At 39.8% G+C, this 22980-nt stretch overlaps 1 protein-coding gene and 1 long non-coding RNA gene across 11 annotated transcripts in view; one reads left to right on the top strand and one right to left on the bottom strand.

Moving 5' to 3' along the window:
- The first annotated feature begins 2457 nt into the window (after window positions 1-2457).
- LOC147328012 (uncharacterized) lies at window positions 2458-9239 on the top strand. The gene is made up of 3 exons (XR_015129906.1): window positions 2458-3387; window positions 4714-4913; window positions 8416-9239. It is a non-coding gene; the product is annotated as an uncharacterized LOC147328012 (long non-coding RNA).
- The window catches only part of palm3 (paralemmin 3), a 31133-nt gene continuing 13463 nt past the window's right edge, over window positions 5311-22980 (bottom strand). The window contains exons 2-8 of one of the 10 annotated variants that reach the window (XM_086296107.1): window positions 15031-15083; window positions 14449-14529; window positions 11222-11349; window positions 10532-10604; window positions 8816-8840; window positions 8188-8235; window positions 5311-7104 (exon numbers count right to left, since the gene is read on the bottom strand). In XM_086296107.1, the coding sequence (XP_086152233.1) occupies window positions 6149-7104; window positions 8188-8235; window positions 8816-8840; window positions 10532-10604; window positions 11222-11349; window positions 14449-14529; window positions 15031-15075 (1356 nt within the window). In that variant the 5' untranslated portion in view covers window positions 15076-15083 and the 3' untranslated portion in view covers window positions 5311-6148. The other 9 variants (XM_086296106.1, XM_086296108.1, XM_086296116.1 and 6 more) reach the window with 9 other exon arrangements.

The following is a 22980-nucleotide window of genomic DNA, read 5'->3' as shown; positions in this document are numbered from 1 at the left end:
GTAAAAAAAAAAAAAAAAAACTAAAACAAAACACTAAAAGAAAGGCGGTGGAAGCAAATCTGGCTATTGTTTTATAATGAATTAAAGTCTGAGTAGGGGAAAAAAGTCTTCTCTACCAGGGTTCATTAAAATTAAACTACAACCTGAATCTAGGTGCGGAAAAAAATTCAGTTTAATTAAAAAAATGACTATTCACAGCCATCTTCATTGGAAACTGGGCTTCTAATCTCTGCTTTCGTATAAAGCAGCAGGTTGACCACTATCTAGCTGCTGGCGCAGGATCCATATGTAATTGCCCTTTGAAATCCAGTCGTCAGGCAGGACAGACGTCCTGGGAGTTCTCAGCTCAGCAGGAGTTATTTTCACGTAGAAGACATGCTGCATTCCCTTACTCCAGGCGAGTCCAGAGCCTCTGACTTTGGTTTGATCCACATAAGGACCCTGCTGTTATCCATGGGACAATCCCAGGAGCTGGTAGAGACACATGCAGTGATACATGCTGAAGGGAACAAAAGGCACAGACACCGAAAAACAACAGACACTCTGGGCCTTCCAATTTTCTGTCCTGATTCAGTTTTTATCTCTCAATCGTCATCTTGATTTGTCGTAATGCTACCATCTATGCCTGTGAGTGACTCACTCTTCTCTGTAAAAGTTTCTGTTTTTACTTTCTCCCACACAGTCTTACCCCCCTTTCCTCACTCCCTCGTCGCCTGCTTCTGGATTTAGCAGAAGGATTTAATCTGACTGTGTGGACTCCGGTTGATCTGCCTGCTATATAACGTCTCCATAAACATCATGCCCATCATCGTCTGCTCTCATCATCAGAGTGCCCCTTTCTTCCTCCCACTCTTTAACATTGTCATTTGAAACCCGAGCAGGATCTGCCTCAGGAAAACCCAAATCCATTTCCATCCTCATGCTAAGAACAGTGGGTGTCATTGACCTGTTAGCAACTGACTGATTATTCTGCCCTCGAGCAAGGTTTTCCCTACTATTGGTTAGGATGAGTTCATTCTGCTGTTTAACAAAATGTATCAACCACTTCAAAAACAGCAAATAATAAACAAAACAAAAAGAGAAGAATTATAAAATGTTCTAAACCTTTATGCTACGTCGCAAAGCAAAGAAGCAATGGCTGATTGAAGAGTTGAACACAACTCTTGGTGAATTGTGCAGTCTGGACAGAAAGTTCTAGACACTGGATGATATAAATATAAATGAAAGGGTTCAATGTATTTAGCAGACTGCATTTATTGACAATATGTAGTCTGCTACTGAAAGCTGCAGCACTCATTTTCGATTGGTATTTAAGGTAGCTTCTGAAGGGCTAAAAATATTTTCAGTTTGGCATATTTTTGCAATTAGCTGGATGTTATGTTAGAACAGTTCACAGCATATAAAAGCTCCAAACTAAATAAGAGAAGTTTACTGAATAAGAACGTCAAAATAGACGTACATATATTTCTTTAAAATGATATAAACTGCTATAAAATAGTGCTGAAGCCAGTTACCCTCTTCTGTACTGTGTACAACTATTTAGTTGGATCAGAACCCTCCAGTTATGCAACACTGGCAATAACAGGTTCTATGATTTTGAAATAGCAGAAATTTCTGTGAACTGTAGCAAAATCAGATTCAGTTACTGAATAGGGATACACTTTTATTCTATCATCAACAAAATAATGAAAAAAAAAAGTCAAACAGTGAACTAATTTTTGTCATGAATTGATGCTGATTGAAAGCTATATTTTCACATTCTTATTCTACCTTAAAGACAAGCACACATTTTAAAAGGTGTGACCTACTGCTTACCAAATATGCAACATGACGAACATGAAATATCATGAAACCGTGTGTGGATAGTCATTTTTGTTACGGTAAACTGGATGTCATTAATCTCAAGTTTCACAATTTCCCACTGCACAACAAAACTAAACAGACTTTATCTTTCTTTGCACACTGGGAATACTGAAGCAGACTATGAATACTTCCATGTGAACCCATAATTGCTTTAGTTTGGTTTATTATGATGCTACAGTTTCCCACTTTGCTCTTCCCGAGGACAAGGGGAAAAAAGGTATCATCATAATACGCAACATAGGAATTTAATTAACAGCATATGAAAATGTACTAGCGTGCTATATTTGATGCACTAGCAATTTCAGTAGGTTAGTAATATAACATTAGTACACCCAAAGATATGGAGCAATACCGTTAGCTAAAGCTACTATTCTGATGCTCTTGGTTAAACAAAATACTTTGGTTAACCTCTCAGTATACTATGTATTTGAATACATTTTTCAGAGAGCTTCTATTTACTTCTGTGTAAAAGGGCTTATCAAGGTAATTTAAAAATGATGAAGTGGTATAGTGGGGTAATGTGCAGAGAAAAGACTGAGAACTTCTGAGATTAAAGTTATAAATTTACAATAAAAATCATTTTACAGTCTTGGTCTAGCATGGTAATTTACAAGCAAAAATATAGACATTTTTTGATGTGCAGTATGTCATTTCCAAGATATGATTAAATGCACTATATAATGGATCACATAAAACTCATAAAACCATCCAACAAGAACAGGTTCAACAAGCTGTTGTTGGTCCTTAAACATAAAAAAAAAAACACAGATTAAAAAAATGGAGAATTAGAACTCGTTTTTATAGCTTCCAACACATGATCATCAATTGTTATTCTTTTTGTCACACTATACGCTGACATTTGGCACATTGAAGTTAACTGTCTTCTTCGCCTCCTTCTTCTTCTTTCCCCTTGCTCCCTTTATGGGACTTCTATCGTTCTCTGGTCAGTTTGTTGGTTGGTTGTCTGTACAGGACAAAGCTCCATTTTAGGATCCATCACAATAGGTGGAGGCATGCTGAGACACAGCACTTGAGCACTGAACTCCTCCATCTCCTTCTGCTCCAGCTGTCTCCTCCGGCTAAGCACGTAGAACTCCACTGCGCGGTAAGTGGGGGACTTGATGTGCATGGTGAGCACCATACAGTCTGCACAGGATGTATAAAACAAAGTTCCAGTGAGGTTGACATTTCTCGCCGTCATGGTTAAGACGTGGCCTTCCAAAGTAAAGTCAAGGAGTTCATACTGGCATCTGCCAGCAACTCGTTCAGCTGTGATGTACGAGGAGTTGCGGATATCAACAACTACACTGGCTCTTCTTCTGGCAATGGAATCAAATTTCAGACTGACAGCGACTAAAGACCACCTTCCTGTCACATTGTGAATATCAAACTGTTCCAAAGGCTTGACCAACTTTTCACAGGCCACAGGAGCTGAACGGCTCACAGACACCAAACAGAGAAGTGTGAGAAGTATCGCAAACATGATGTCCGTCGCACCGTGGGGTCTCACTGAAAATGTGTCTGGTAAAGAGGTTTTCCTTCTAGTTCAATTCTTTCACATTCTCAGTTTTTTAGTGCTGGAAATTCCAGGATGGGTGAAAGGATTGTGTGTTGTTTACACCACGTTTGGTAAACTCAACATTCAGTCTAATGCAATATTTGAGTAACAAATGGTCAATGACCTCAAGTTGTATGCACTCTTCATTTTATCAGTTGTGATAAATCTGTTTTAAATTGAGAAGAAATGGAAAAATATTAAAACCTCACTTTTGCTTTATTTAGCAGAGACGTTTGAAAGCTTTTGGGTTGGTTTAAGTACCTTTGCCAGCGTGGCTGCTTTAAGCGTAAAATTCATCATCTGCTCTCCCCATAGAGAGAAAATCTTAAATATGAAAATCTAGTAATAATGTTAACACGATACAGGCTGTTCCAATATATTGTGTGCAAGTTTTTTAATTGTTCAGGTTTCAGGCTATTAAATCATAAATGAGAAGTTCTTTCTCAGATGCTCCCCTACATATTACCAAATCTAACACTGAGCTCTTGAGATGAGAAGACAACTTGTGGTTTGCACCAAGTAACTGAACAACTTTGCTTTTTAAGGCATTCTTAACCAGAGTTAAGCCAAGTAATAACACCGGTTGGGCAATATCTCATTAAGTCTCGTTAAGTCTGTTATTGAAAGGAAAGAGTGATGGCGATGGAGGAATATCTGCCTGTTTTGCAATGCTATGCACAACAGCAGTGACTAGCACTGTTACCTCCCGGCAGGAATTTCCTGGGTTTGAATGCTGCAGTTGGCTGGCTCATGTCTGTCTGGAGGTCATATGTTCTCCGTGTGCCTAAGTGGGCTCTCTGAGGCACTCTGTCTTCTTTCTGAAGTCCAGACATGTGCATATTAGCTCAACCAATAATTCCAAATTGGCTGTAGGTGGAAATTTATTGTCTGTCTCTCTTTGTTAGCTCTGCAACAGACTAGTAACCTGTCCTAGGTGTGACATGGATGTGTGGGCCGGACCAGTGAAACTTTGCCTTCTGCCAGTGTGAAGACTTTAAACTGCACATTTAATCACTGAAATATCTCTGTATAAAATGACCATACATGATAAAGAAATGCTACAATAATAAATGAAAGAAATCTTAAATTGAAAGAAATAAGCGTGTAGGTCAGTAGACTTAATCTTGGTGTTGAAAGAAAGGGTTGGCTATAATAGCAAATTTGTAAATATGTAATTTATAGCTTGGACAAATATATCCATGCACAGCCAATCTGCACAGTGATGTTTCAACCTAGTTTAGAGAGGTACAGGATCCCCATGCAATAACTTTTTGAAATGTCTTTGTTGTCAGATGGAGCAGAGATTCTGGGAGCTCTCAGCTCAGCAGGACTTCTTTTCAGTTCGAGGACATGCTGCAGTCCTTTCTCCAAAGACTCCAGCTTTAGTCTGGTCAATAAGAAGACCCTGCTGTTATCCATGGGACTATCCCAAGACCTGGGAGAAGCACATGCAGTGAGACATGTTGAAGGGAACACCAGCTACTGCCAAAAGGTGATGACTAGTTCCCTTATTTCTTTCATAATAAAAAGCTTCATGTGCATACATTTGGAAGACTGGTCCAGTGTGCACTCATGATTCACCTTTCAATGCTTTAACATATCTTTTTCTAAGCAGTATGTCCAAAATAAAAACCAATAAATACAATCTAAAAGTAAACTGCATGTAGTAATACATGCAAAGTTAAGTTTTGTGTCGTGGGATTTCTCAATCTGAATCTTAAATTCTGTTTCCTAGTGGTGTCTATATAACTAGGTAAAAAACCATGAACAGAGAAAAAATGTAATACAGCCATTTTTGCATTTCTTTTGCATGAAGCATGGATGATGTTTTGGGATAAATCCAGTATTTGAAGAACAAACACTCTGAATGCAGACCAAGTTATGTTAAGAAGAGTATTGCAAATGACAGTTTAATCATTAAATCATTTCAAAAAAAAAAAAAAAATTATACACGCTTTCTGTATACAGTATGTACATTTGTAACAGAGTCATCTCAGGAATTCCAGGCCTTCCATGTTAAGAATTTTTTTTTAAAAAAACCCATATGTATCATACTTTTAGGTAATATTTTTTTAACTATCAATGGAGCACACTGTTTATAAATGACACAATTTAACCAAATAGTCAGTTGGTTAAACCTGTTTAGGCTACTGTAGTGGGATTAAAAACATTTATTAAAAAGCCTAAAGCGATAACAGTCCAGCTTCAAGTCAGTAAAACAGAATATCTCCAGAAATTTATGAACCTTTCCATAACATTGCAATTTTCCAGTTACAACTCAGATTTTTAAAACTACAAAATGACTTCAGCAAATAATGTAAAATACATGAAATCATTTTTGTTCTCTCAAGAGAATTTTATCAAACTCAAAACAGTGTGGCCCAAAAAAAACCTGTGGTTTTTCTTTTTAAAACTGTAGTTCCACTTTAAAACTAGTTCAGTCCATGTGATTCCTCTCCTCATGTTGGAGCGAGCACACTTCCTGTTGCAGCATCAAAGCTTGAGACTGGGGATGAGGAAATTTCAAGAGGAATACTAGGAATGTTGGCAGTGGACAGTGGAGGAAAGGGAAGCAGCTTCCAGGCATTCTTATTAAAAAAAATGGATGGATGCACAAAACAAAGAGATGAGGGAAGTAATTGTTATGAACTGAGCAGCCAATGCACAGGCTGAAGGATACTGGCAGAGTGAAGAGGTTGAGAGTAAATGCATGTACACAGAGGGCATTTACATGACAGAGCAGCAGTCGCATTTTTTGGGCTTGGTTGACTCTCCTTGGCTAGCTGCGTTTGGGCTCGGTGCCCCAGCATTGGCTGGGCTGTCAGCGCCTGCTGGCTCTACCATGGTGCTGGGGGCTTTGGCGTTCAACAGAAGGGGTTCCTGTTCCCCAGACCCTGCCTCTGTTCTTTGGTTTTCTTGGGCATCAGCCAGAGGCACCTCCTGGAACTGATCAGTAAGACAGGTAGCCTCTTGTGCTTTTGATGCTGCCTCAGTTTCCTCTGGTACTGCTGCTGATTCTTCAGCTTGAACCTGTAGATTGGGACTAAGATTAGAAGGTTGTGCCTCAGTATAGACAGGCAACAAAGCCACCACAGTGCTCTCTGGAGGACTGATTAGGGACTGCGACTGCACACAGGCTGGATCTTTCAATTCGTTGTCCTGGCCCTCAGTTTTTACATCTCTATCTTCATCTTCACCTGGATTTGCCTTTATGCTATCATCTATGTCTCCCAATGGCTCACTCTCTGGCTCTGTAAAAGTTTCTGTTTGTACATCCTCCTCTGCAGCCTCCCCTCCCTCTTTGCTGGCTTCTGCTTCTGGATTTGGCAGAAGGATCTGGTCTGACTGCACGGACTCCTGTTGATCTGCCTGCGGCACAACCTCTCCAGAAACATCATCCCCATCATCTGTGATGAAGATGCATTCTGCTCTCATCACCAGAGTCCCTTCTTCTTCCTCCTCTTCTTTAACATTGGTATTTGGAACCTTGACTGGATCTTCCTCAGAAACATCCAAATTCTTTCCCATCTCCACACTAACATTACTGGTTGGCCCATTAGTGAGTGACTGATTATTTTCATCTGAAGCACTAACTTCAGTGTTTTCCACACCATTGGTTACAATGACTCCATTTTCATCCAGTAGTGCTTCTTGGTATACCTCCGTATCACTTTCACTTTTTTCTGAAGAAACCAACAAATACATATCAATAAAGGTCAACAAAATTCGTTAAAAAATGTTCTTCATTCATCAGTATTGAACTGAACCTTTTACATTGATTATAAACATTCATAATGGCTGGTGTAGAAGCAGCTTTTCAATACAGTTAGAGGTTGCTTTTTACATCATTAGCTCAGTGCAGCCAATTCATGTGCAACATTTAACCAAACGGTTTTCTATCCATGAATGATCCATTAGATGGAAAAATTATTGACCTGCTCCATGAAGTGCATACTAATGAAGAGAGGTATCCATTTGAATGAAGCAGAACATATTGACCATTTCAACATCAGCTAAAAATACATTAAAAAAGAAAAATAATAATAATATAGATATATTTTTTAGCTGATGTTGAAATAGTGTATATATCAAATAGTAAAAAAATAAATATATGCTAAACCTTTTAGGCTCGGCCATGAGGTAAAGAAGTACTAGCTTTATAAAGAGTTGGAGACACGAGAATGGAAAAAGGACTGGACTTAAACTAGATACGTATGCCAACTAATGTTTTTGAAGCCATTTCAATTCTGCAGTCTGGACAAGAAAGTTTTAGGCACTGGATGATTTCAATATAAATGGATGGGTTGATTACATTTCACCAACTCTTTTGTCTACTTTAACAGCTTGAGTAGCATCCCAACGGACATGTCCATGAACCTGCTGAACTATAAAAATGCAAGTTATGCACTTAGGTTTCTATTAGCATATATTTAAATTCAAACCCTTATCCAACATGTGTAATTATTCATAACAGAATATATGATCTTCCAGTACAGCATAGGTACGCGTGTGCCACTCTGTCCTTTATAATGCAAATTTCTATCAGTGTATACAACTCATATAGACAAGCACATCTGCAGGGAATTACGTGGTCTTTGAGGTGAGATAAACAGGGTCAGCACAAGCTGGTGATTAGATAAGAATTAACAAGAGGAAGGACAGAGAAAGGATAAGATTTTATCAGGCTCAGGATGATGACGGAGATTTTAATAAAAGCCTGGATGTTTCTGGATGATATTCTGTTGAGGTGAATGTCCTATGCCCACCTGATCCAGTTGAATTGTTTTCTCCATTCTGTGCAACATCACTGACCACTTCTAAGGACAAAATAATTAGTTATTAATAGACATGTAATGTGTAACTTGAGCATGCTGAACATGATGGAGCAATAATTAACCAGAATTTACAGTATAAGGTGTAGTGCATCAGTTATTACACCTGTGCTTTGGATAAGCTGTCATGTCCTGACTAAATAACGTTATTCTTTTCTATAGGATGGCATCCATTCACAATCCATTGCAAGTAAAGAAAGAGAAGCTGGAAGAAGTCCCAGAATTAAAGAAATGAAATCTAACCAGTATGGACTGATGCAATTAAGTAAAAGCAGAATTAGTAGCGCAGCTGTTGACTGATAGTTGGTAGGTGCCAGAAAAGTGTGCACGCACACATTAAAAGGTTTTGGACAGAATACCATGTGAGTGTTAAGTGAAGCAGGCAGATGGATGACAGCAATACCTCACTCTACATTTATACATACAAATTCTTTATGAATTTAAACTATTTTTCAGGGTTGATTTACTGAATTTATCACTTTCTTTGATTAAAAAGACAATGAAAAGCAAAGCACCAAATTTTTACATTTCTTAATTCCCAAAGAGATGTTCATCTACTTACCATCTCCAGCATGTAACATTTTTACCTGTTGGGTAAAAAGGAACAGGGGACAAATGAAATGTATTGTACTCAAATGGTGACATTGTGAAGTGTTGACTTTATAAAGTTTGCTAATTTCTACCCAACACTATAATCAGTTAAGACAAGTGCAGTTTAAACTGATCTAAACTGACTAAACTTCCCCCTTCAAATGGGTGAGATCTGATGAGATTGAGACAGATGATCCGCTATGGCAACCACTAAAGGGAGCAGCCAAAAAAAGATGATGCACATTTTAAGTGTACTTAAAGTCAATGCTCTGTCATAAAATACAAACATTAAAAAAGCAACAACCACAATAGCATGAAAGAAAGAAATGAAGCTTTATTTCTGAACAGACTGTGGCTGTAGCCAGCAGCTGCCTGCTGGCGTCACCTCTGCTAATTCGAGTCACTGACTCTCTCAACCGTTATTGTGATGTTGATGCCCTTTGGGGCATTTCTAATGCAATTACCTAATTGCAGACCATCCAAGAAGCTCATTCTCCACTTTTAGTGACTGAAATTTTGGCATTTTAGCCTAAAACTTCGCTCTACAGTTTTTTTTAAAGGTCACCACATATTATTTTCTGTGGTGTGTGAATGTGCTTGCAGAATGATTGCAGTGTTAATGGCATTTATTCACATACTGACTAACTTATCTACTTGTTGCTGTGGCTTGAGCTTTCACCCCTGCTGTGTTAGTCAGCACCACTCAATCAGTGTAAAGCTAGCACAGCACCGCTGTCTGTTCAGATGATTTTGGCCAACGTAATCATGCTGATGTAACATGGATGGAGAGACTAGCTGATGATTTGCACTGAGATAATGATTTTATGTTTGCTGGATGAGTCATTAATAAGCTACGTCCCAGTCCTCCTCCTTTAGATTTAGCGTTCGACACAATTTATTTTGCCAGCTCCCTATAAACAAGCTGCTGCTGCAGCTGATGAGCAAAATTTATGTGGTTTTGCTGTAACCGGTGAAAGTTGACCCCATCTAAAGTACTTAACCACATCAAACACGCAAGAAGTGAAGAAAAATGTGAATTTGGTTTATCAGATGTACTGTACCTTTCACTCACTCCCAGTCTGGCCCACTAAAATCAAAGCCTTATTGGCTGAGCTTGTTTAAAACATTTAATTTTCACAGAAGATAAGGTCAAGCATTCAAAGGTTCCTCTATCACAGCCAGCATGGCTAATAGGCTGTAAAACCTATTAAAAGTGGAATCTTCTGTTTACGTCTCCTACTGATTTTAGTTGAGCTCCAAAAGCCAAGGTTAAGATATACAAGTATGACAAACTTTACTAAAAGACCCTGGAGCAGGCAGTAGACGAGGACAGACAACTTTTGTCCGACTATAAAGGCCTTCGGACGTGAAGTACACATACACGGCCTTGGCTTGAGCTAAAACAATAATTCAAGAGAGGATCTAATGCCGTATTGTTTACATAACGGGGTTGCTTGCATTTATAAAGTTCCTGCTTTTGAACAAGAGGTGCTACATCAAAGGTACATTAAGAGTGGAATGCATTATGCATGGCAAAAAGCCACAGACAGAGGTTGTGGGAAATTTTCTGCTTAATGGAAGATGATGGAGCAAGCTTGTTCAACACATATACCAACCCCTTTTGTGTCCACATAGTGACTGGGTGAGTGGGTGAGTGTGAGTGTGTGTGAGCACACAACTACCGCACCGTTTCACCATCCTCTGTCCTTTGCTCCAGCTTTTCTTGCTCGTCTGCCAACTGCTTATTCTCTGACTGCGACCTGAGATGGACACAAACGTACAAAGAAAGAACAAACACAATCAAACCTATGATAACAACATCCTCATACTGGGTAAGGTCTAAAAGAACTTGGGTAAATATTACATTACCCTAACTGAATAATAGTAGGCATCACTACTACAAGCAGTTTCCCCCAAAATTTTAGTTTACATTTCCTCAAAGGCCATGTACAACATGTGCTGGAAAACTTATAGGAAAGTGATACAAAGCTGTGGACCTTTGGAATAATTAGAGTGGGATCTTTGTAATTTTCAGAGCTTTGACAACTTTGTGCACTACAGTTCAGAAAAATCTCTTCGTGTGTGGCTCCTTCTCTGCGTGAGTTCAGTACTGGCAGGATTAAAATTCAGTTTTGCCAAAGAATACATTATGTACAACAAAAGCAAAAAAAGAGAAGAAAACTATTAGAAGACTGAAACAGAAGAGGGTATTCTGCAATATACATGAAGTTTCAACTATGCAAAAACAACTGAATTGTGACACTTCTCTCATTCTCTGCTTTGCTAACTGTCTCAGACAAACACAAAATGTCTTCCTTGTCTTCTAGCACTAACACACAGATGCACACACACAAAATCCCACAAACTGTGGATATACTTTTCAATGTGCTCTTCCATATGCTGGGCCTGGGCACTCGATGGAGGTGAGTGAAGGCTCTCAGCGTCCAGAGAGGTTGGGGATAAGGGAGCTCCTTCCATTAACCACTGCTCTCTCAGCGACTTCCTCTACAGGAACAAAGAAGGGGTGAAGGAGATGAAGGGGGAAAAACAGTGAACCAACTTTCATTAGTATTGTAGTTCATTAATGTAATTATATTACTGATGGGTTTAGAGGGTAATAATATGGAGAAATAGACTGCAAATATTTTATATATATCCTGATTATATCTCAGATCATTTTCAGTCATATGTTTAAGCAGCACTGCAAATCAATAGATAAACTAGCTTATTAGCAGCACTGGAGGCCTGCCAACATTCAGTTTTTTCATGTTTTCTCCTGTATTTTAAGACTCCCAGCATTATCATTGTGTGTCTAATGATATTCACTTTGCCAAACCATCCATGAAACACAGTCTACACCACAGACATAATAAAAGAGGGACGTGGCTCCAAGACTTATCGTTGCATAGAGGTTTATGGGAAAACAGTCCTCTGCCCCCTCGGTCTTTGACATCAGTAAACACTTTCCTGATGACTTTACTGGACTCAAACACTGTTACAGGTCACATTAAATGGAACATTATTCATTTTATAAATTATAGTAATTTTAAGACTCAGACAGGAGGATTATAAAGGGTACTGCTGATTAGTTAACAATATGTCACTCACAAGTGGTTAGCCAGTAAACATGCAGCTTCGTATCCATCGTGTCTAATTTCAAAATCCCACAATAAAGTGGTCAGGTTTCGTAACAGGACAAACCAGCAGCTGAAATCATGGTGACTACATCCTTTAAAAAAAAACAGACCGTCTATTGTCTAGGCACACAATCAACACACTGTATATAATTTCAACTCTTCTGCCACCTTAAGATACCAACACAAGACCTGACACAAGAGGTGTGCGCACAACTAATAACTCTGTAGGAAGATCTTTTAGATGCTTCACAACTTTTACTTCGAAGGTATGGTAATAAAATGATGAAAACAAATAAATGTGACTTGGGACATATGTTTGAATCAGTGAAGTTGAAAAGCTTTCTAATATTGTACTACTGGATTTAGCATGATTTTTAAAGAAAACATGGTATCCAAACAGTCAAATTATTGACAGGTTTGAAAAGCTCTGTGATATTTTATTTTTGCATTTGTTGAGTATTTCATTTGGTGGATTGGCCAGAAACCAAGAGACTTTTTTTTTGCTACTTGTTAGCACAGGGGAACAGAGCTGTATGAATTTATATTTATCTTCTGTCTTTTATTTTTTTATTATTCTGATTTATTATGTTTTGTATACATATAGATATGAAATATTAAATAAAAATATTCTTACTAATGTGATTATATTATACTACAGCAGTCCACATATAAGTTTAACAGCACAGTCAGAAAGTTTAACAAATGACAGTTAGCACACCGCTACTAGCCTATTTAGCACGAGGCTAACCTGGGCTAGTAGAAATTAATAGACTACAAGAATATTAATAAAACAGCTTCAGAAAATGAAATACCTACAGATAGTGGTTCAGCAAGGTTAGATAAGTTATATCTGGAACGTAGTGAAAGCAATAGAGTTAAGCTAGCTTACTGTTAGGTTACTCTTACTGTGCTGTTAGGTTATGGAACCGAGTTAGCATATTGCTAGTAGTGGTTGCTACCAGCAACAGACGTTTAACTGAAACTCAAGGCCTCTGAACTAACTGCAGGTGGCAGTATAATAAAACAGGAAAACAGTGCAGTAATATTTCATTAACACTTGCGCTAATATATTTAATGCAGTTTGGGGACATTTAAAATTTAATCTTGTTTTACTACAAAAACTAACATTTGATAATGTTATGATAATAGACAGATTTTGTTGACATGTACTGTATATTCTGAAATTGGCAAAAGTCAATATTACCATATTTTAAAGGAAATCCCAGTTGGCCAAGAAAATTGCAACTTGTGAATCTCTGCTTAACATGTCTCTAGGCACCTGCTTGTGCAGTTAATCGAAGCATTACATCAAATAACCTTAATTTAAAAGCACATATCTGATAAAAACTGCTCAAACCTTACCTCGAAATAAAGCATGGCATATAGAAGGCATAGATTTCTATTGAGTGTCATGTCTCTCTATTAAAATGTCTGGTCAAATCAATTCCAGCTGACACCGGGTGAGCTCTATCACAGTCCTCAATGTGATATAAATCTTGTAAAAGTGATATCTCTCACTCTGTAATACGAGGCGATGTCTGCAATCTTCTCAGAAACCGCTCTGTTCCAGATTATTGGCCCATGTGTTCATAATCTGGCCACCGTTGGCCAGTAGTTTCCTACTCAAAAGTAAACGTCACAATACCATCTCTGTGTTTTCTCCTGCTGTGCAGGACAAGCCTAGCTCTGTTCCCCTCCCTGTGCCTTTGGCTAGCTAGGCAGGCCCCTCTAAACTTCTCTGCAGGTCAGGAACTGCATATAAGCTGCTACTCCCACTTATCAAATCCTTGCATCTAACCAGAGGTTAGAGTCAATGTCAAAGCTAATGAATGTGCTAAAAGCTGTAACGATAATAACTCCTGCGAGACGGCAATACAATCATGTAAGATTAATCGCTGAAGCCTCTTGCACATAGACTTTTGATCTCAAAAACGCACATTTGGAGCACTCTGCACAAATTCACAGGCACACACAATATTCTGCTACAGGATTTATACTGGCACACACATGCATACCTGCATGCACACAAACACTTTCTGCACAAATTTCACAAAATTTGAGGAATGTGCCCCAGGGCAGCATAACACAGTGGAGTAGGAAGTTGGAACACCAGTGTGGAAATGATGTGAAAACAATAGAGCAGCTCTGTAACTATGTGAGTGTGTAAACACACACATAAAAACTGATTTCAACAAAGGAAGGCTTGCCGCTAACCTTGTGAGAGAGTGACAGGGCGAGGAAATGTGCAAGTCTGTACTTACAGCTCATCCGTGTGTCTATGTGTGAGATACTGAATGTGAAAAGGAAATAAATTTGGAGGCAATCTGCTTGTTAACAAGCTGGAATGAGCTGGAATGAGCCTACGGAGGATTTTAGCTGAGTGAAATTAAGGCTGTGTCTCTCTGTGTGAGTAAGTGTGTAAATGAATGAGACAGGTTAGCTCATCCTGAATACGTGTGTGTCAGACCTTGAACTGCCGTAGTCTGAGCTTCTCATCCTCCTTCTCTCTTCTGGATCTGTCCTGCTCTTCCTGCAACCGACGCTTCTCCTACAAAAAAGAAGTGGAGGAATGCGAAATATGGCAAGGAAAGAGAATAAATATGGACATACTTAGAGAGTTTAGTAGAAATGAAGAGAGGCAGCAGGAAGATGATTTGGAAGAGTAAATAACACATCAGAAATAAAGAAAGGTGAGAAGCAGCCATGAAGAAGAAGTTAATGGAGAGGAGAAGTGAAATGAGGACACATATCTAACCACCCATCATGTCATAGGACACTGTCACTGTGAACATTAGGTGTACTCTATTTTACATAACGCTCAAAGCAGCTGTTGCCTGGCAAACTGGTGTTGTTTTCGTGGGACCGGGGACAGACTGGCTCAGCACGCAGCACACTCATTAAAATATTTAAGAGTTAAGGACAGCTCTAAGAGCACGGTCTCTTCACCCTCTTTTTTTCCGTGTATGCAGACAAATATGTGTGTGTGTGTGTGTGTGTGTGTGTGTGTGTGTGTGTGTGTGTGTGTGTGTGTGCGCGTGTGTGGACTCACAGCGATGGCCTCAATGCGCTGTTTGTATTTCTCAGCCTCATCCATCTCGGCACCTGGGACAAAAACAAGACGGGATAGGAGCAAAGGTTAAAGATCAGAGGTTAAACAAATATGAGGCGAGTCAGCTGGATGCATTTATGCTCAAAATGTACCATATTCACTGAATTGAGAGAATGAGCTTCAGCACTTATTTTGGATGAATGCTCTGGATTCCTATTATGTGTTTCCTTTTGTTGAGATGTCCATGTTATGCAGTTTTTGACGAGGTTTTTGTGTTCTTGCAAAAAATGTCTCTTGCCTGAAGCAGTATTTCATAAACTTTTTTCAAACTTTTCTCAATAATGTTCCTCCTTTGAATTGTCTTCTCTAAGGGAAGTAAGCCCGAGCAGCTCAAAGCATTTTCTAGTAAAAAAAAAGAAGACATCTGCATAATATGTGTCATTGAACATAAAAAAAGACTTAAAATACTACTCATTAGCTGTTTAAATCCATCACTAAGTTAGTGATAAACAGTATTTTCATGACTTTATTTTTGCTGTGTTGTAGCATTGTTTTTCTTCCTCTGTCTGGTTTAGAAACTGGCTAATGACAGTTACAAAGTGCATCGGAAACAGAAATACTGAACATAAAAATGTGGCTTGTCAAACATTTTTATATCAACAGTTTTGTTTAAAAAACATGCATAACTGATAGGTTTTAAATTAACATAAAAATCATAAGAACCCTCAGCTCTATTTAGACTAACACTAGGGGTTCTAGTACCCCCAGTTGAGAAACACTGGTTTGAAGAGTGTATAAAGATGAGAATCAAACAACATTTCTGCATTGGTCCCCAACTCTCGGAGTGCAGTTGAGTCTCTACATCAGAGGACAGCGGCAGCTAATGAGCGGTATCAAAAATCAAAGGCAGGAATTTAGCCTTTGCTATTTGTGAAGTATGCAGCTGGACTAGCATTACTATGTATCCTCATTATCGGACCCAATATGACTCACGATCATCCGCCCAAAATGTCTTTCCAGTACCCCCATTAAGCTTTTTGTTTTTGTCATGACGCAGCCTCAGGCATCTGCAAGAAGATAAGCACAGACAATATTTGTTTTCCCTTGCAGCTGACACTCTGTGGGATAATATTTGAGTTACCCCAAACTAGGAGCAGAGCCACACATAGCAACCAGCTCACGGCAACTCAGTCATTACCGACTTCCTGCCATCACAAGCCATAACTCTCCATATTTTGCTCTCCACAGAGTGAAACTCTTAAAATAAAATTTAAAAATAAAGTTAACTTCCTAGGAGAAAAACAACACGTATTTCTGACCCGCATGTAATTCAGCACTGACTAGGTTCCATAAAAATATAGGAAACATAATTAAAACAGTTATTGGAAATTGACGTTTTTGGGGGTTTTTACCCCACACAATGACAGCAACATTTTGCTTGTCACCGTCAATCCTGTGTGGTATGCTAGGAGTGCTGTCCTACACCAGTAAACATTTAGCCACCAGGGTAACTGAGATGTCACACTGGGACAGATCTGACTAATGCAGGGAGCCGTTTCTATACCAAATGCCACGCTGTCACAACTACTGCTGCTAATCGCCATCACAGCACTTTGAAGCGCAAAATATGTGCTTACCAATGCACAACATGCACTCGCAAAACACTTTCCAGATGCATAACCTGTAAAACCTCATAAAGATGGCAATAAGCACACCAACAGGAAGGTTACATTTCAGAGATGATGCCAGATTTGAGACTAAAATAAAACTTTATCCTGGCACATCAAATTCAATAAAATTAAAGAAGCTGCCAGAATAAGCCTTGACACATCAACTCTTGGACACATTGCTTGTTTTTCCCCAAAATGCCCTCCCCATCCTGATACACGCACATTGCAAATCAGGTCTCTTTTCTTTCTTCCCAGAAGGCAACCTAGCACTTTAGCTTATGTTGCTCCTAAAATATGGTAGATCTTTCAGGGCTTATCATAGCAAGAAACTTTCTCTTACCAACACCTGAAGGATTCCTTTTGGCACCCTCCAGGAGTGGGGAAGGTAGTGGTGGTGGAGGGGGAGCGGGAGCGGGACTCAAATAAAATATATGAAAATGTGCATGCACTTTGTATGGAGAGGGGAAACAGAGAAAGATGGAAAAAAGGAGGAAAGAGAAAAATTTTGATGAGGACACAACCTCCAGCATGGCTCTCATTATTCTGCCGTTCTCTAAAATGTGCACAAAGTAAAAGCATCAGCAGAAAGACATGGGAAAGTATATACATATGCTATATATACAGAGACAACATAGAATGCAGCCTTCAAGAGCAAAAGAGCAAAAGAGGTAGAAAGAGACAAAATCTTATTGTGCCAGGGTTTTGAATGACTGAAGGTGCAGTGACAGCTTACAGTATAACCCTCCGTGGGGAGCGGCGGCTTGTGTCTCATCAGGGCTCCAGGAGAGCGCCTAGAATAGCAGCCAGAGATAAACAAGCAAACACAAACAAGAGCTTTGATGAGGAGGTATTGAGGAGCTCCCCGTAGACACACAGACTTCGATAATTAGACATGATACAAGAGGGTAGAGAAGGGAAGGCTGACAAAGTCAAAAAGTTAAGAGACTAGGAAAGTCAAGCTGGCTGAAGCTACAGAAACGGAAAAGATGTAAGGGGACGGAGGTGACATGTGCAAATGTAGCAACTGCTTAGGGATTGTGATTTCTTATTGTCACTGCGACTTATTGTCAATGTGACTGACCTGTAACACAAAGAGCCAGAGAGAAAACAAAGGATTTAGAAGAACAGATCCCGATTGTCATCAAACTCAGGTCAGTGGGTTTGCAGCTAAACCAAAGAATAAATTTGTAATCTGGAATTTTAAAAGCCTGGAAGTGGCGCAAAGAAAAACATCCAACATCTGGAGAACTGATTTCCATGCCCTCTGGTGAGGAGGATTTCAAAACCAATCAGTCAAGCTAAGTCAATTTTGTTAATACAGCTCCAAATCAAATCCACTGACACTGTCTAACTGTAGAACCTTAAAGCAAATGCGCTACAAGCATATTTTAAAAGGATAAAAAACAGCACGATGTGCATGATGGGAAGATGTGTAGGCCATATTAGAATAGATAGAAATGGTAAAACAAAAACAAAAATCTGATTTGTGGGGACAGCAGTCTAAGCAGAAACAACCTGACTTCCTCCTCCCTTGCCATCTCTTCCAGGAGGACACCAAAGGTTTTTCCAAGCAGGCTGAGAGGCATAATCTCTCCAGCAAGTCCTGGGTCTGCCCCTGGGCCTCCTCCTGGTAGGAAATGCCTGAAGCATCTCACGCAGGAGGTGGCCAGGAATCATCCTAGTCAGATGCTTGAACCTCCACATGGGGGATATTGGCTTGAACCCCTCTTGAATGACCAAGCTCTTCATCATGTCTCTAAGGGACACCCTGCCACCTTTGGGAGGAAACTCATTTCTGCCACTTGTATCTATTATCTCAATCTTTCAGTCTCACCCAGAGCTCATGGCCATAGGTGAATGTAGGGACATAGATCGACCAGTAAATCAACAGCTTCACTTCACCACAGCTACAACGTCCACATCACTGCTAACACCAAACCAATTTTCAGTCTCCAGTTCCACTCTCTACTCACTTATGACCAAGACCCAAGATACTGGTACTCCTCCACTTGGTAGAGCTACTTATTACCAACCCCTAACTGGGTAATCCATCCTTTTCTGACTGATAACCACGGTTTCAGACTTGGAGGTGCTAATCTTTATCCCGTTCTCATTGACACTCGAATGCAGACCACCCAAGTACAAACTGAAAAGTCAAGTCAACAACCCCCCCCCCCAAATTAGGAGTCATATGAATATGAAATCTTTTTTTTAAACTATGAATCTTTTCACCTCAACTGTGAATATTAACACGACTCCCACAATCATATTCTGGCATTAAGAAAGCCCAGCAGCGCATAAATGTGCGGGACTTCAGGGCCTTTATTAATTTGGCCTAAATCCAATACATCCCAGAAGCAGACAGCGGCAATTAAGTCATGTGGTCATAATCATAGTTTTGCCACTACAGCATTTAATTACAGATAATGCTTCACCTGTAACACCTGCTACATGCCAGCTTAGATCAGTTCCATTAAACCAGATTTGGTTTTGAATGCTGTAATTTGCGTCGAACACAAAGCTTGCCAATTGAAGCTATCTGCTCTCAGTGGTATGACCCTCTACCACACACACAGACACACACTCACACACAGTAGTCTGTGTGCGTCTAGCAATGCTGAGATATCGTTAACAATAACCATTTTGCCAGTGAACCAAAGCAGTGTGAATGTGGGCCAACATAAACAATACAAGGACAGGTTGAAGAGCAGAATTCAGCCATCAATAACTTTGTTTTTCAAAGTTCTAGATGTCGTAGTGCTTTCCCCTCTGTGACATATAAAAATGGCTGGTATAGAAAAGATCTCTCTTGAGAAATGTAAGGGTCAACTATCCACTATCAGAAATAAATGGCAGCTTCAAGGGATGCAACCATACATTTGCTTAGCGCCAGTTGACCGATTCACGCTGACTTGCATCAGCCTGTTGGCCCTTCTTGGACACTTCAATGAACTGCTAATTGATGTGTTCATTGGAAGGCTGAGGAAGTCGAGTTGCGTCACCGTCATTCAGCATTACCCCAGCAGGGTTTCTTTACAAACATTCCTCCTGCCCCGTTGCAAAAGAATGTGGTGCATATTTGCCGTGCATGCATGTGTATGTAAAAATGTATATTTGCCTAGTGGGGAGTCATGAAGTCTGTATACCAAGTGCTTGTGTAGTGACATTAGCTCTGTGGGAACAGATGGAGGAACAGTAGGGTGTCTGCAATGCAAACTACAAGTATTATAGAATTACAGCTCGCAGTTTGTGCTGTTCTCTGATCCACACCGACGGGGAGTGCACAATTGACTGCATATGAGACTGAAAAATGGGAAAGTTGGGTAGTGTTATTTCTAAAAGGCAAGGCACTTAATCAAAAGACCAGAACAACTTCCCTACAAACTTTGATGTTCAGCTAAATCACAGGGCGAATGTAAAGAAAAGTCTGAGAAAATACCACAAAAACCACTTTAAAAAGAAAGTCTCTAAAGAGTCTGCGTGGGATGCAATCAGCACAGTCAGTGTTACCTGATAGGCAGTCATCACATGCATCAATGCCTCATGTTGGTCTCTATTAGGTGGAATACAACCTATAGTGGTAGGAAAGATGCAATGTCTATAAGCTTGCTACATGGGTGTCATAGAAATCTAAAGGATGTTTCTGAGCTCAGAACCTTTTTAAAAAATAATAAATGACTCAAACATGAGAGCAGCAACTGCAGTGAAGCATGGAAACTGAACTTTTGGTATGAGACTAGCAAGATTGTGACATGGTGCACTTTGAGTCCAGACATTGCTACATTGGGATAAATGACTGACAAAGCTCCTGTGATGAACAACTGGCTTAAACAGGAGCACTATAACACCCTAAATATATTTTGGGGAAATTGCATCAATTTAGTCAAAAACTGAGATTATAGGGGAGGACGGTGAGGAGAGGGAGTCACTGAAAGGCCACCCATTTACATTTTGATTGTGGGTGAGGATGAAATCATGCTGCTGACAGAAATACAGAGAAGCAGGGTGGCCAGCACCGCAAGTTTCTGCTCCATTTTTTTTAAAGCTCCTTTCACAGTTCATCCTATAATGACGCTAAGAATACCCCCTCATTAAACTGCTTTTCCTGGTTCAACCCGAAGCAAACAAAGAGGGTTGACGACTAACACAGCAGTGTAGGTGTGCAGGATGGCGTCCTGCTATGCTGGCTCCCTGTTTCACACAGATGTTGATTCAGCTCTGTGACTGGCTCTGTTACAGGCTTAAAGGCAACAATAATCACATAAAAATGCATAATGGCAATGTATGACTATGTGAAAGGGGCTTTGAAGAGATGTGGGGATGGAGATGGGAGATCAAAAAAATAAAAATAATATAAAAGAAGGTGCCGACTGAGAGGAGTGGGGAGCAGATAAGTGTGCGGTATCGTGTGTCCTCAATTACTATAAGCTTACCTAAGTACTAACAGTGTTAGCTTTTTTTCTTTCATAAAAGCAAACCTCATACGCTGAAATCAAGTATAAAGTTTATTGAATCAGCTTGAGGCTCATTTACAATATTGCTTCTAAATGTCCTATTTGTGTTTCTGTTCAGTATTGCTGTAGTTCTTTTCAGCCTTGGGGAATAGAGTCTTCAACTGTAGCATTTAAACTGCAGAAAGGAATAGTCAAAGATGACAGGAGCAAAAAAAAAAGGTTCAAAAACACACTGGGACTAAAAGTTCAATCTGGAAAGTTTCACATTTTCTAATCTGTGAAACAAAGAGAGACAGACAAAGTATTTCAAGGCCACCGCAAGTTCAAAATATCCTTCCACCAAAGTGCTTGGGAACAGGAAGAGCGAAAACATCATCCTTCGGCAGGAGAGCGTGCAATCTCACCGACCCTGATCTCTGAACCGATGCATCCTCTGCTTTCGTCACCGGCTCTTGCTCAGGAAGAGGCAGATTTAAAGAGCCTGCAAACTTACTGTAAAACAAATTAGCAGACTGAACTTCATTTGGAGACGAGTCAGTCAAAGAAGCAATTATTCTTTAGCTTGAGGGATGGACAGAGCAAACTGTAGTAAAGTGCTTTTTCATCAGCTATTGACTTTTGGTTGCTTTGCAGACCCAGCAGCAGAAATTACTTATTGGAGATGGACATCCTGCATATCTAGATGGAAATAAATCTGACACGCAGTGGGAAGGTGTGTTTATGTGGGTTATGTGTGTGTGTGTGTGTGTGTGTGTGTGCTGTACATGAGTGGGTGGTATGAGTGGAATTTGTGTAGCTTGGATCGTTCTGTCTCAAAAGCACACGGCCAACATCCTCTGATTGACAGTCCAGGCCAGGGAAATGAAAACACCACATTCCACTGCTCTGTGTGTGTGTGCGCACACGCGCGCATGTGTGTGTGTCTGCGCACAAATCACAAAAAAAAAAGTTTAATGTGCAATTTGTGTGTGCATTCTAAATCACAGAGCTAACAGTGTAGTAGACACCGGAGCATGTTGAGGATTATCAGAATCAACAGCAGACATCACAGAGCCACTCCAAGTCATTTATCCACTTCATAACTCCAACTACAACCTAGCATCTACGTAACAAAGAGGATAAAACAATTTGTGAATATAAAAGCGCAGAGAAAATCATCCACCTACGAATCTCAGATTTATCAGAGGGTTACCTTTGCAGATGCGAACAGTAAGCTTGCACAAGTCATCACAAGGGAACGCATTTGCTTGAAAGCATCAAAGGACTCACTGCAGGAGGATATCAAAAGACATGTTCCAGTGGCTAAGACTAAAGTGAATTTAATGCACTGACAATCTGACTAAACAGTGTTGAGAGAGGAGACAGTGATGGAACAAAAGCACCTCCAAGGAGCAAATCTCTTTGCTCTCATTTGGTCTCTTAAGTTTTACAGCAGTGAAAAAGATTCAGCGGGATCAATAGGATCCTGTCAGGTAATACACTCACAAGTGCATGTGTGCGCACAGACACACACACACACACAATAGAGTCTCTGTTGAGCAGGTAGTGGGCTGGTCTTCGTTCTGCCCGCAGTATCCTGCTCCAACATAGCACACACCCACAGAACTCCATCCGGGGTTGTACCTCAAAGCAAGTTCAAAGATATGTTTTTGCGATCTTGCTCCACTAAACCTAATTTCTGCAGTAAGGGCAAATACAAAGCTGCTTATAAAATATTTGAATCTACCAAAGATTTGTCAATATAGCTACGACCACATTCAAATTAAATGGGTGATGTTGTCAGCTTATGAACTTATGACCAGTCACAAGTCAGGAAAGATCTACTA

The sequence above is a fragment of the Aulonocara sp. 'chitande type north' Nkhata Bay genome, linkage group LG6 (genome assembly GCF_057382095.1).
Source record: "Aulonocara sp. 'chitande type north' Nkhata Bay isolate Kocher_YH1m ecotype deep benthic linkage group LG6, A_spYH_male_GT1.1, whole genome shotgun sequence".
NCBI classification, from domain to species: domain Eukaryota; kingdom Metazoa; phylum Chordata; class Actinopteri; order Cichliformes; family Cichlidae; genus Aulonocara; species Aulonocara sp. 'chitande type north' Nkhata Bay.
Note: the sequence above shows the minus strand (reverse complement) of the source record. Positions and strands in the feature narration are given on the sequence as shown.